At 40.4% G+C, this 15349-nt stretch overlaps 1 protein-coding gene across 1 annotated transcript in view; it reads right to left on the bottom strand.

The window, feature by feature from the left end:
- The window catches only part of PGM2 (phosphoglucomutase 2), a 36427-nt gene that overhangs the window by 18221 nt on the left and 2857 nt on the right, over positions 1-15349 (bottom strand). Inside the window, exons 2-7 of the mRNA XM_025385998.1 lie at positions 14638-14805; positions 10017-10123; positions 6996-7080; positions 4681-4764; positions 4353-4546; positions 147-336 (exon numbers count right to left, since the gene is read on the bottom strand). Of these exons, the coding sequence (XP_025241783.1) occupies positions 147-336; positions 4353-4546; positions 4681-4764; positions 6996-7080; positions 10017-10123; positions 14638-14805 (828 nt within the window). The remainder of the gene's footprint in view (positions 1-146; positions 337-4352; positions 4547-4680; positions 4765-6995; positions 7081-10016; positions 10124-14637; positions 14806-15349) is intronic.

Raw genomic sequence — 15349 nt, 5'->3', positions numbered from 1 at the left:
GCGCTGCACCCAGCCCTATATACATATTTCCACACTGAAATTAGTTTTTCTTCAGCACAATGAAAAAATATAAAATGTATTTTACTTGACAGTAATAGTTTTGAATATAAAAGCAGATTTCATAATTTAAAAAAAAATTAGGTTACCAAGACACCTTTCCCCTCTTCGGGATTCGGGTATTTCACCGTTGGAAACTCAGGATCCGGATCTTTCTGTTCAGGAACAGCCTCAGGAGGAACAAGGTCAAAAGCCTTGAAAGCTGACTGCACAAAGTTATGACCCACCCCATGGACAGAGGTGTGCACAAACTTCACCTTCGTCTCCCTGTTCACGCTCCTAGAATCAGACACACCGTGTAAAATGATAAAAGGTAGAAACAGGGCTCTCAAAACTGCAAGGTTTGCAAGAATGTACAAGACAACTGAATACCTTTCTAATTCCATTTCAAAAAAACAAAACGTATCCATTCTCTCCCAGATATATATATTCCCTCCCTCAACATACTCAAGTTTTAAATTCTACTCCGTAGTTATTTTCAGCAAATCTGATTATTTCAGGTTTTGTTTTATGTATCCCATCTAGAGTGAGATACAAAGAAGAACCTCAAGCTCATGTTCCTACACGAGACTCACTGCTGGCCTGATAGGTGCCCTGACAGTGCCAGAGCCAGCCCGGGACAGTTCCAGGGCTCCACACACCCATACATCCCCAAAGCAACATGTTCCCAAATGTCTTTTATCAGCTTCAGAAATGATTTTAAAAATGTCCTTTTTAACAAAATGTGTTGGGTTATCCCATACATAAAGATATAAAAAATAAAACTTTTACTTTGGGAGGCCAAGGCGAGCAGATCACCTGAGGTCAGGAGTTTGAAACCAGCCTCACCAACATGGAGAAACCCCATCTCTACTAAACATACAAAATTAGCTGGGCATGGTGGTGCATGCCTGTAATCCCAGCTACTTGGGACACTGAGGCAGGAGAATCGCTTGAACCTGGGAGGCGGAGGTTGCAGTGAGCCGAGATTGTGCCATTGCACTCCAGCCTGGGCAACAAGAGCGTAACTCCGTCTCAGGAAAAAAAATATTAAAAAAAATAATAATAATAAATAAAACTTTTTGTTTGCCAAGTAACAATCCTGTTTGATACCATGCCATGACTTAGGGACTTCATACAGACTAACAACAGATATCAAAATTAACAAGAGAAGTTACAAAAAATAAAAGGCTTAAAAACTTCCAATGCTCTGATGACTGGAATCTTAGGTTACTATCCATTTCTTTTGGGAATGAATAAATGAACATGGTCTTATCTAAGAGAATCGTGGTTTAAAACAAGCATACCCTGAAAATAAAATGCATCTGGGAAAATAAATACGTAAGATTAGGGAGGAAAAATCTGGAAAAACAACTCTCTTGCATTTTAAAATACATAATAAACCTATAGTAATTAAAACAGCTTGGTACTAGATATAAAAAGGCAGATTAAAGGAACAGAAGAGAGAATTCAGAAGTTAATCTAATTTGAAATGGGAAATGAACACAGAAGTAATAATGTTAAGTGGTTAACATGCTCTGGAGTCAGAGTCTGAATTTAAATCCTGGAGCTCGGCCATCCATAAGCTGTGTGACTGTTGGCTATTAACCACTCTTTCTTATAGTTTTCTCATCTATAACATGTATGATAATATACTATAATTTACTGGCATTACTCTGAGGATTAAAATGAAATTACATGTTGACTGGGCACAGTGGCTCACTCCTCTAATCCTAGCACTTTGGGAAGCCGAGGCTGGTGGATTGCTTGAGCTCAGGAATACAAGACCAGCCTGGGCAACATGGTGAAACCCCATATCTACAAAAAAAAAAAACACAAAAAAATTAGGAGGGCATGGTGGCGCACAACTGTAGTCCCAGCTACTTGGAGGGAGCATTCCCTGAACCTGGGAGGTCAAGGCCGCAGTGAGCCAAGATCATGCCACTGCACTCCAGCCTGGGTGACAATGTGAGACCCTGTCTCAAAAAAAAGAAAAAAAATTACATGTGAAATGTCTCCAGCAGCTATCTGATATGTAATAAGCACTTGATTAACGTTAGAAATTGTTTCATAAAGGTGACCTTTCCAATTAGTCAAAAAAAAAAAAAAAGATTCTTCCATTGATGTTGGTACAACCGCAAACCTTTTAGAAAAAACCTATAATCTGCTTTCCTACTTCATGCCCCATATAAAATTAAAAATCACTAATGAAACAGAAGATTGAAATATTATAAAACACAAACATGAAAGTTCTAGAGATAAAACAAGGGAAATTTTTTGTGTTACTTTAATGATTTTGTTATAGAGCGTGTCTTCCTAAGCATGACATAAAACACAGAAGCTATAAAATAAGATTAATAAATATTATACAAATTTGTAAACAGTTCAGCAAAGAGTTTCAATAAAAAATTCCAAAGATAACAACAGAAAACATCTAAAAAACATATATTATATATATTTTTTATATGTATATATTATATGTATATATGTATTTATATTATAAACAAAGATGTTTATAAATATAAAAGGTGAACAAATACATAGAAATATATAGGTTAAAGAATACAAATAAAAGTGAGCTATTACTTTCAACTAGCAAATCGAGAAAAATGAGAAATTGGATCACAGCGCAGGAGGAAATGTAGATATCATATGCTGTCACCATCTACTGCTGGTGGGAGCACCAACTGGTATATTTTTGGCGGTCAATTTGCTAAGCACTATCAACTTTGCGAATGCATAGACAATTCTGATGCCAGAAAGTTACCTTACGGATACGCATGCGCACACACACACACACACACACATATACAGTCAAGCAACTGTTCACAAGGGGGGTTGACTCCCGAGCTACTGGGAGTCGAAAACCAGAAATGCTTCATTTTTCGTGAAGTTAAATCAGAGGGGCAGAGGGAAAGTTCACAGATGTGTTTTGTCTGGACTACACACCATTGAAAAAAATGGTACAACATGTAGGAATTAGGAGATTTCACACACAAAATGCAGGTTTCCGGTTTTTTTGGGAATAGGAGAACACAGATGACCTGGCAACTGGGACCTATATTTTCATGTGGGCAACACTCGGCTGGCGTGGCTGCTCCCTTCAGGAGGGACTGGGCTTTCATACTCTGCACTGGAGTGGACACCATCAGCTGATCCAACAAATACAATATCAAAGACACCTACAAGTTCAGTTTCTTTGAATCCATGGTTTCTTGCTAGGGGGACAATCAGGAGGGGTGGGACCTACAGCATACTCAAGAAGACACTACTGTCACTCTGCTAGACCACTTCCTACCTTACAGTAAGGACTGAGTCTGTGTCACTGAGTTAAACACACCAGTGCAGCAGCCTTTAAGACAGAAAGTCGGGACTAATAGGGACTAACATAGGAAGGTGTCCGTGACAAATTAATTAGGGGGAAAAGGGCACAGAACAAACCACACACACACACACTATATTCCCATTTATGGTTTTGAAGTATATTATACATATATATATATATATGCTTGCACATGCACAGAAAATTTTTGGAAAGATAGAAAAATACCAGTGTTTCCTATTCAAGACTTTTAAGCAAGTTTTTAAAACATACATATATATGTACACACACACATGCACACTGACATGTATGAATATGTATGAATCACATACATGTACGGAATCTATGAGGTCAGCAAACTAAGGCCTATGGGCAAGCCACCACTTCCGTCTGCACTCCTTCACTGACATTTCATCTATGACGGCTTTTGTACTAAAACAGCAGAGTTGAGTAGTTGAGAAAGAGTCCATGTGGTCCTCAAAGCCAAAAATATTTACTATCTATCCCTTTAAGAAAAGTTTGCCAAGGCCTGATTTACAGCCTCTAAAATAGGATGCGGCTGGTTGGGTATGGTGGCTCATACCTGGAATCCCAGCACTTTGGGAGGCCAAGGCCGGTGGATCACTTGAGGCCAGGAGTTCAAGACTAGCCTGGCCAACATGCCACAATACCTTGTTTCTATTAAAAATACAAAAAAACTAGCTGGGTGCAGTGGCTCACGCCTGTAATCCCAACTATTTGGGAGGCTGAGGCACAAGAATCGCTTGAATCTAGAAGGCAGAGGTTGTAGTGAGCCAAGATCGTGCCACTGCACTCCAGCCTGGGTGACAGAGTGAGACCCTGTCTCAAAATAAGTAAACAAAATAAAATAAAATCAGACACAGCCGAAGCACATGAACCAGTTAAAGAGAAAAACTTCATGAACACTGATAGAATTTGGCTGAATCACATAAACTTAACTCACTCGAGGCCAGTGAAGACACAATTCGTTTACCTGTGGAAACAGTACTTTTTAAGGTCCTCAAAGTAGTCATTATTGATGGAAGCACTGGGATTGTGAAGAAGTGGACTGCTATCAATTAAAGAGTCATCCCAAGCTTGAGGCCACGGTTCTAGGTTTTCTTCAATAGCTTGAGAAATCCCTTTATCATGAGGAGAGATGATCTGAGCTCCATTATCCCAATAGACCTAGAGAACCCAGGAACACATTCAGAAGGTTTACAGTTAATGGAAATAAGGCACCTGTTACCCACGGTCCCAAAGAATACAGATATAGGATTCCTACAGAAAGATGTATGTGTGGAGTAGAAAAAGGAAAATACCTTATAACCATTATCCTGCTTTGGATTGTGAGATGCAGTTATCATGATTCCAGCACAAAGTTTCAAGCGCAATACCGTGAAGGGCTGTAACATAGTAGGAAACAAGAACAAACAGTTTTTAACAAAAAAAGCAGACATCCTTAAAATGTCTATTTTATATTGTTCATGCCAACTTGCTCCCTTTTAATAAATGTAATATATAAATAGCATAGTATTTCGGAGCCACACCCCAGCAGTATGCAACTACCCTTAGAACTGACTGCTCAAAATTCCAGGATGCATTTCCTAATAAGAAAGGTGAGTAATTTCCTCAGTGCCTTCTCATTCCATCTTCTACTTGGTTGAGCTAGAAAATTCTTCAAACACAACAATGGTCTAAGCCTCCATTCCAATGGTTTCAAGGCTTCTACCTGAGACAGAAGTTTGTGGATTCAGTTTACTCCCTCCAACTGCTTCTCCCTCTTCTCCTCTTTCTCATTTGCTTTTAAGGAAAAGGTTGAGAAAAATACTGAGGGGCTGGGGGTGATGGCTCACGCCTATAATCCCACCACTTTGAGAGGCCGAGACAGGTGGATCACTTGAGGTCAGGAGTTCAAGACCAGCCTGGCCAACATGGTGAAACCCTGTCTCTACCAAAAATACAAAAGAATTAGCCAGGCATGGTGGCAGGCACCTGTAATCTCAGCGACTTGAGAGGCTGAGGCAGGAGAATCACTTGAACCCGGGAGGCGGGGGTTACAGTGAGCCGAGATCGTGCCACCACACTCCAGCCCTAACTCTTTTTGAGACAAAAGTGAAACTCTGTCTCAAAAAAAAAGTTGAGGTAATGGAGAATGCTCTTACACATTGCTCATTTATCTCTCCCTCCAGGGTTATTTATATTTCAACTTAGCTCCCATCTCTACTACTTCCCAAAATGGGAGGAGGGGCTGGATTATTCCCCCATTATGGCAAATGACATTGATTATACACAGGCAACCTGAGATTTAAATTGTCTGTCCCCTCCACCCTCCCACCAAGAATCATTGCAGTCCCTCAATCCCCTGGAAGTTATGTCACATGTCTCAGGTGTCCTGGGCCAAAGAAAAGAGGAGAACGACTCCTCAGTGTGGACAAAGGATCATGACACACTGGTTCAATTCATGTCTGACATAAAATTAATAGCTATTAACACTTAGTACAGAAGGTAATTAGGATGCTTGAATACATGACAATTTTTCCATCAAACAATGAAATGAACTACATTTAGATGTGAATAGAGTGTGTACCAGGTTATTTACAGCCTACGGGTGCTGCATCTACCTGCCAGTGCACTAGAGCCAGCAAACACAAAATGAGTTGGAATCTCCTTCCGTAGCGATACAGTCTCATTTCTACTAGATGCGAGTAACTGCATCCAAATCACATTTTTCAAAACGTATCTTCAGCATCTGGCCCAGCTCTTAAAAGTTTTGTCTATGTCAAAGCAACAGCTGTCTTAGTCCCTACTGTCTTTTCTTTAGATTGTGCTACACAAAGGATTTGATAAAAGTCTTACTCAAACATGCCGAGCATGCTCTCTGTATTAGCCATGAATAGTATTTAGAATAAAACGTTTGTATAAAACGGGGGTGTGCCAGCTTGTCAAAAACACTCATGACCAGACAGGGTTTGAGGTGAATTCAGATTTCGACCCAAGAAGTTTCTTAATTGTGATAGCTGAGAAAAAGAACTGCAAACCAAATTTAAAAATGGAGAAAAGGCCACGCGCGGTGACTCACGCCTGTAATACCAGCACTTTGGGAGGCCAAGGCGGGCGGATGACCTGAGGTCAGGAGTTCGAGACTAGCGTGGCCAATGTGGTGAAGCCTCATTTCTACTAAAAATGCAAAAACTAGCTGGGCGTGGTGGCAGGCGCCTGTAATCCCAGCTACTTGGGAGGCTGAGGTAGGAGAACTGCTTGAACCCAGGAGACGGAGGTTACAGTGAGCCAAGACTGCACCGTCGCACTCCAGCCTAGGCAACATAGCAAGACTCTGTCTCAAAAAAAAAATTTTTTTTTTGCTAACTCACTCAAATATCCTTAGAATGCAAACAAAAGGAAAACTTTACTTATAAAAAACCGATTCCAATGAATCAAAAGTTGAATACCAGAGAAATATTACTAGGATGTGGGAGAAACACTCCAGGAGAGAAAAGAAAATGCCTCATACATGCCAATGAGCTCCTCTGTCATTCAAACAGTCCAATCCCAATAGCCCTCAAGACTGTCATATTCAGCCAAGGCCCATCCCTGATCACGTGACAGGAAATTATGAAAGGAAACGGCTACTTACCACAAAGGGGGTTGGCGTTATATCAGAAAAGAGGTACACAGGAATCCCCTGACTGATAAATGTGGTTGCAGCAAGTCGGGCAAACCTGTGAATGCAGAGTGACAGAGAAGAAAAGGAGAGTTGAGTGATCAGGACTGTGAGAGATGGAAAGAAGGGAATGAATGCTGAATGTTCTTTAGGGTGAATGCAGCAGCCAGATCAAGGACAGCATTTATTACAATCTTAACCCTGGCATGGGACAGTAAAGCTGAAGGACTCTCAGGAGTCATCTCATTTCACTCTTTTGTTTTACAGAAATGGCACTAAAGTCAAGAAAGTCCAGGCCCCTTTTCCCGGGTCTAACAGCCACTTAGTGGCAGAGCCAGGCTGCATCCCAGCCTTTCAGCTCTCCATGTATCTCAGTGGTTCTCAGTCAGGGCAAGTCTGCACCTTCTCCTTCCAGGCATCTGAAATGTCTGGAAACATTTTTGCGTGTCACACTGGGGAATAGAGAGAGTTGCTACTGGCAGATAGTAGGGAGAGGTCAGGGGTGCTGCTAAACACCTTACAATGTGCCCTACAACCACAAAAAAATCACCCAGCCACATGTCAACAGAGCAGAGGCTGAAAATCCCCACCTAAGCCTATCACAATCCAGCGTACACCACACGGACTGGAAATTGATTCGAGATTGCTTTATTTCAAATATAAGACATCCTGGAGTATGCATGTGTGTATATACACACATACACACACAAACACACACACACACACACCCATACACATATATACATCTTGGTTCCAATCAGCCTTTGAAAGAAAACTTAATTATTTGACATTTTTCTCAACTTCCACAGAAACTTGCTCAGGGCAAGACACAGAAAATGGCATCAAATCTTCCTTCAAGCTGGTGTAAAATACGTTACCACAAATAAATGAGCAATTTACTCAGAATGAACAACATTATACCATCCTTGTGGGTTAAACAATCAGATCATTCATCCTCTCCCCAAATACTTCTTGAGCACTAGCTTCATCGAACAGTATTCTGAAGGCCGCCTGGGGCACAAAGAGCAGATCTCCACTCTCTCTCTCTCTCTGTTACAAACGTGCACAAAATAATGCAATGCGTTCTCTGCATATACTTAACAGTTACTGCTTACGTTCCCCACTAGATATTTAAAATTGGAAGATTAAAGAATAAACATTTCTTTGGGCGAAATTCAGAAACTGCAATAGTTTCCAACTCCTTACGAAGGTTCCATTCGCTCATTATGAGTATCTTACCATGTGTTGGTTAAACACTTATGTTATGATGTCTAAATGTCTCACGCCTTGTAGGTAATAGAGAGTAGCCTTGCGTTCCACTCTATTCCATCCCATCAAACTCTGAGACTTGAACCATAAGCTTAAATCAGTAACATCACTCACTTTAAGGAAATGATAGGGCCTTAAGGCCAAGGCAAAAAAATCTGTACCTTAATTGATAATGTTAACATATCTCTGAAGGTTGTATCAACCAGAAGCAGGGCAGTCAGCCTAAAATGAAGAAATTTAAGAAGCTCAGCAGGCAGATTTAGCCACATATAAGCACTGTGCATACTCTGAGCAAAGGATCTGACCTGCCCTGGGGCGGCAGAGGAACATGGTCGCAATTTAGTTCTAACTGTACATCCACTAACTGTAAATGACAAGCTGATATGCTAGTTTATACCACATCATTCTCTTGTGAATGTAGTTTATGTGCATCTATCCCCCAGAACTATAACTTTTCTCTGCTTTACTGACAAAAACCACATTTTTGAGCTGCAAAGCTAAAGACTAAAAATCGTATGCCCCCGAGTTCAACCTGGAGCTGATGCCACCTGGTGATTTTCTCTGGCTATGCACCCCTCCTCACGGCCACACGTTTGTCCCCACGAGTGCTTCTGTCTTAGATTGGAAGCTCCTGATGGGCAAATATAGGACTCTATAAACTCATCCAGCTCTGTAAAGTTAATGAGACTTTTCATTAATATTCAATATGTATAATGCTAAGATACTAGTAATACTGATACTCTGGAATGATTAAAAATTCATCATAACAGAGGAAGTGTTCAAGTAAAAAAAAAGGGCTATGTAACATGGTTAAGGGCAGGGGTTGGTAACTACAGCCCATTTTGTAAATAAAGTTTTAGTGGAACACTGCCATGCTCCTGTGTTTATGCATTGTCTATGGATGTTTCTCTGCTTCATGGGAGAGTTGAGTAGTGGTGATGGGAATCATGTGATACGCAATGTGTACGATATCCACTATTTGCCCTTTAGAGAAAAAGTTTGCTGACCCCTGGTACTAGCCTCCTTAGGTTTAAATTGTGACTCCTGCTTTCACATTATAATCTCAGGGTAAAGAGATAAAAGTGCATACCTTACAGGTTGCTGTGAGGATAGAATGAGTAAATACGTAAGTGTCTGGTTCATAATCAGCACTCCAATGATTGCTGCTATTACTGTTATCATTATCACCATCAGCATCATATGCCTACAGCTACATAACAGAGTCCCACTGGTTTGAGAATGTTTCAGAAATGCAGCTTGACGTGGGCATTCAAGAGTGGGAAGGGGGTCATGAGGTTTATGAATAGTAGGGTAAAAATTATGTATAAAGTTAATGGGTGCAGCACACCAACATGGCACATGTATACATATGTAACAAACCTGCACGTTGTGCACATGCACCCTAGAACTTAAAGTATAATAAAAAAATTAAAAAATTTTTAAAAATTATGTATAACAAGGCAAATGAGAGGGAGAAATAATATTGCCAGTTTAAGAAATTTTTGTTTAGATAGGTATTACATTCTAAATTGTCTAAATAATTTTATTTCCTCAACCCAATGTAAAACCAGAATCTTTAAAAGTTGCCAAGAGAAGTTACCCGTTGTTTTTATTGTTAAGCAATGAGGCTAATGAATATATTAAAGTCAAGTAATTGAGATGGTGATTAAAATAAAACCGCAAAATAAATTATAAAAACATCATTTTGTAAAAATGTTTAAATACCTTCTGCTGCTACCCCCACTGGATGGATGGGCTCGGGCGTCAAAGCTGATCACGATGCCTTTCTGCTTTAAGTCACTGAACTGTTTTTCCAGGTATCTGCAAAATCCCTACAAATACGCCATAGATTTAAAAAGCATATGCTTTAACATATTTTTATATATACCACGTAGAAAAACTGGACAAAAATTAAGTTTTCTCAAATTTCATAGAACACTATAGCAGAGGGGGAAAAATTCACTCAGTAAGGAAAGCAAACTGAACAATAAGAAAATAACAGCTTTGTTTATTATCTACGTGTTTTTGTATTAGGTACTGTGTTAGTCATTGATCACTTAGTAGCTGTTATCTCTCATCTCAGATCGACTTTGTTAGGAAAACTTTTTTTTTTCCCCTCCAGAGACAGGGTCTTGCTCTGTTGCCTAGGCTGGAGTTGCAATGGCACAATCAAAGTTCATTGCAACCTTGAATTCCTGGGCTTAAGCAATCCTCCCCGCTGCCCCAACTCAGCCTCCTGAGAAGCTAGGACCACAGGTGCATGCTACCAGGCCCAACTAATTTTTAAAAATTTTTTGTAGAGGCAGGGTCTTGCTATGTTGCCCAGGTTGGTCTTGAACTATTGTCAAACAATCCTCCTGTCTTCACCTCCCAAAATGCTGGGATTACAGGTGTGGGCCACTGCCCCTGACCAGAAATCCCATTTTATAGATGGTTAAAATAAGGCTCAGAGAGGCACAGTGACTTGTCCTGTTTCAGATATTCGAGTAGCAGAGCCTGGATTTGCACCCAGGGCTGGTGAGAGGTGCTTCAGTGTAGGGCCTAAAAGCACACACTCTAGAAGCACAATCTGTGAATCTGTACTCCACGCTGCCACCTACCAGCAAATGACAAGTTCCTTAAGTTCTTGATGCCTTAGTTTCCTCTTCTCTAAAACAGGAATAACAATATCTACCTCATAAGGAGCAAATGAATGAAAACATGCAAAGTGCTGAGAATTCAACACCAACTAAGTACTATATTAAGTGTTTGCTGTTGTAAGCATTATTTTTGTTGTTATTTTCCTTCAAAGCCATATAAAACGAAGAAAACTCTGGTAGACTGGGCAAAAATAATGATTCATTTTACATTATTTATTTCACTTTTGCTAAAGTCTTATTAAAATATATGTAACTCTTTTTCCTTTGAGATGGGGTCTCACTGTGTCTCCCATGCTGGAGTGCAGTGACACAATCACGGTTCACTGCAGCCTCAATCTCTCAGGCTCAAGTAATCCTCTCACCTCAGCCTCCTGACGTGCTGGGACTACAGGCCCATGCCACCATGCCCGGCTAATTTTTAAAAAACATTTATGTAGAGATGGGATCTTGCCATATTGCCCAGGCTGGTTTCGCCCAGGCTGGTTTCAATTTCGTGGGCTCAAACAATCCTCCTGCCTTGGCCTCCCAAAGGGCTAGGATTATAGGCATGAGCCACCATGCCCAACCCATTACTTTTATTTTGGGTAGGAGGGGATACATCACAGCCTTGTTGCCAGAGCAAAGCTAATTTAGAATGCCTTTAGCTTTTCCTTGACAAATACGTTGCACTGGGATTATCTTCTGAGGCTGAGTGATACAAGGAAATAAGGCCACATGTATTGGTTTCGTGGTTTCCCCAGAAGGTACCCACATGCCTAATACTCTAAGACTTACAACAGTGACAGTACCCCTCTTCCTGCTCAACCCTTGAGCTGCGGCCCCAACGCTCCATGGGGCAAAAAGCATTCACACCTCCAGATTCTCTAAAAATCTCAGAGGCCTGCTGAGGATGAGGACCTGAAAGAATGGCCAACAGAAAAGTGAATTCCTATTCTAGATGAAAGACTCAGTGGGGGGAAGAGGGAGGTTTTCAGAAATAAAATGTTATTATAAAACATAAGCAGCATGTTTATTTGTATGACTTCAAAAAGTAGAACTAAGACCAATATGTAAAGTTTACAGAAAGGCAGATTTTGGCTTAAAATAATGAAACCATCTTTTAATGAGAATGGTCCAAAGATAGAATGGCCTCTTGCAGAGGACAGTGAGTTTCCCATGACTGGTATGCCATGGCTAAATTAAATAATCTAAGAACACAGAATCCAAAATAGAGCATAAACACAGCATAAATTAATTGGCAGGAGGAAATGATAACCTCTATCAATGAGGCAAACAATACAAAAGTTTCCTCCAGTCTCTCTGTCCTGTTTCCTTTGACATATTTTTGAATCACATACATCTGCTTCTTAAACGAACCAGGCAAACTTTGGGGTACCTCAGAATGAGGCTCCACACCCAGAGACCAGCAGGAAGGACACCTATGCCCCCAAGAAAGTCTGATGAGTGAAAAATTACCAATATATTTGTCTATCAGCATTCTGCCAGGGAACACTACCCAAGACGGGGTAGAAACCTGGGCTGTTTGTTCTGGGAATCCTCTTGCCTCTAATTTTGAACCCACTCCTAAGATTTTAAAGATATACCTGCTGCTCAGATAAAACTTTCTTAACTCTTCATTTCTCTGTCTCCTATTATAAGTATCCAAGAATAGGCTGAATGAGCACTTCAGAGTGGTGGGGTCGTGCAGAAAATGATCCCAAGTGGTGTCTGGTTGAATTACATGACCTTTAGCATACTGATCATCTTCTTTACCACAGGGTTTACCCCCAGAGAAGACCAATTCTAGGAGAAAAATGGGTAAGATAGTCCTTAACGGGAATACATTTCATTATTCTCAGAAACTAGATGTAGAAAAATACACGGGAAAAAGCTCTAGGTTAATCTACAATCCCTTAGAAATCCCTAACGATTAGGCCCAATGGCAGGTGTAACCAACTGGATTGTCCAAAGATGGCCCCGGTAATATAAGCCATCCCACATGTTCCTCTTACAATATGACATTAACGCTTCTCCAGTGAGAAGTGGGTATCTGTGTGCCCTCTCCTTGAATATGAGACAGCCTTACTGACTCACTTTTAACAAACCTGAATATGGTAGAAGTGACACTGTGTGACTTTCAAAGCTAGGTCATAAAACTCAGCACAACTTCCAACTGGTACATTCTCTCTCTCCCTCTCTGGATACTCCATTGGAAGCCAACCACCATGTTATAAGGAAGTCCAGGCCACATGAAGGGGTTCCAGCCCCAGCTAAGATCCCAGCTAATAGCCAGTAATAATTTCAGATGTGTGAATGAAGGTCCCTTCAAATGATTCCAGCCTCCAAACTGGACCAGATGGTACTGAGTGGAGCAGAGACAAGCTGTCCCCACTGAGTTCTACCAAAATTGCAGATCTGTGAGCAAAATAAATGTGGTTGTTGTTTTAAACCATTATGTTTTCAGTGATTTGTTATATAGCCCTAGTAACTGGCACAGAAGGCAATCTTATTCAGCAGCACAGTTCCCATGTTATCCACAAACCGAATAGGATTCCCGAACTCACCCCACTCTAAGTCTTTCCTCCAGCATCTTAGGGAGCCCTATTGCTTAATAAGAATTTGTGACCAGGAGTTCCCATGGCAAATCTTTTTTTTTTTTTTTTTTTTGAGAGAGAGTTTTGCTCTGTTGCCCAGGCTGGAGTCCAGTGGCACGATGCTGGCTCACTACGACCTTGCCTTCCAGGTTCAAACAATCCCTCTGTCTCAGCCTCCCAAGTAGCTGGAATTACAGGTGCACACCACCACACCTGGCTAATTTTTGTATTTTTGGTAGAGACGGGGTTTTCACCATGTTGCTCAGGCTGGTCTTGAACTCCTAGGCTCAAGTGATCCGCCTGCCTCAGCCTCCCAAAGTGCTGGGATTACACACGTGAGCCATCGTGCCTGGCCCCCATGGTAATTCTATACCCTTAGATAAGCTTTCCTTATTGGAGTTTTGTTACAACATGCCCAGCTCTGCCTTTTATGCTGGGATGTATATGTGAGGCACATGTAATCACTATTAGGCAATTTTTTCTAGCCTTTCTTTTCCCAGAATTAAAGTGACATTCATCATTAACAGGTCTAAGCTGAAGAAATACTGATAAGAATAATCTGTTCTATTTCATTTCCCTCATAAACAGTACTGCCAATACCCAGTGGAAGTCTTCTGTTTTGTCAAATTATCTCTTTCCTAAAAGCTGGGTCTAGACTCTGACAAAAACATTCACAAGTTAAGACAAGGAAACTCAGACTCAATCCAGACTATAAAACAAAGGAGAACAGGCTCTTGGTAATTCCAGCAGTTAGAAAAGCTTTTTAACACTTGCTATGTAACCATGGCAAAAATAATAGAACCTTAAAAGTTGTCAGTTTAGTTGGTGCATTTATACTGGAAGGAAAGCTCCATGACAGAATCTGTTTGTTTGAGTCACTCTCATATCCCCAGTGACTGGCACATAGTAGGCACTCAAGAAGTGTGTTGAATGAATGAATGAATGAATGAATGGCTATATGAGTCCTGATCAAGTGCTACTTCGACCAACTTACCTTATGGAGTAAATGGTGGCGACTTCCTGTGTCTAGCCAAGCTGATAAGACATGTCCATAATTAGAACAAATTAGGTCTGTCAAATAGAAAATGAGCTAGGGGATACATTGAGTTACTAAGAATTATAAAAATGTGGTACCTGTGTAGTCTGGATGATGGTCAAGTCATTCATACGAGAAATTCCAGGTCCCATAGCAGCTCGAAGGCCAGCTGTCCCAAACTCCATTCGGGCCCCAAAACATTTTCCTAGTTCTTCTTTATTACCTTCTGCTATTAGTCGTTTCACTGCCTCCAAAGTTAAGAAATTCTGCAAAACAAAAATATATAGATACAACGAGACACCCAAGTGAATGAAAAATAAGAAATGTAAAAAAACCCACAATTATTCTAACCCATAGGAAAAAATATATATATATATATGTAGATCTTTCAATTTTCTGATGCTTTCGAAATCTGAAATATGAAGTCAGTTTGATATTATAATGTAAGTGTTCTTTTCTTTCCTGTCAAGGTAAGCACTTTTGGAGAAACAGAAGTAGAGGTTTTACCATATGAGTCTAACCCCCAGAATGGAATCCCAGCACACTACTTGCCAACTCTAGGTGCTTGTGCAGATTATTTCAGTTCTCAAATTCTGTTTCCCCATTTGCAAAATGGGAATAATCTAGAACCTCCCTTACTCGATTTTTAAGGTTTTAAGGTGGTTTACTTCAACTTAATGTAAAACATCTTTCTCTACCTGGCACTTAGTTGTGATTAAACGTTCATTTTTCTCCCTAATGCCCTCCAATTTTCCAGAGAGATTACACAATTTAAATCAAAACCTTACTTTTGTAATGTTTTATAATTCA

The sequence above is a fragment of the Theropithecus gelada genome, chromosome 5 (assembly GCF_003255815.1).
Source record: "Theropithecus gelada isolate Dixy chromosome 5, Tgel_1.0, whole genome shotgun sequence".
NCBI lineage: Eukaryota > Metazoa > Chordata > Mammalia > Primates > Cercopithecidae > Theropithecus > Theropithecus gelada.
Note: the sequence above shows the minus strand (reverse complement) of the source record. Positions and strands in the feature narration are given on the sequence as shown.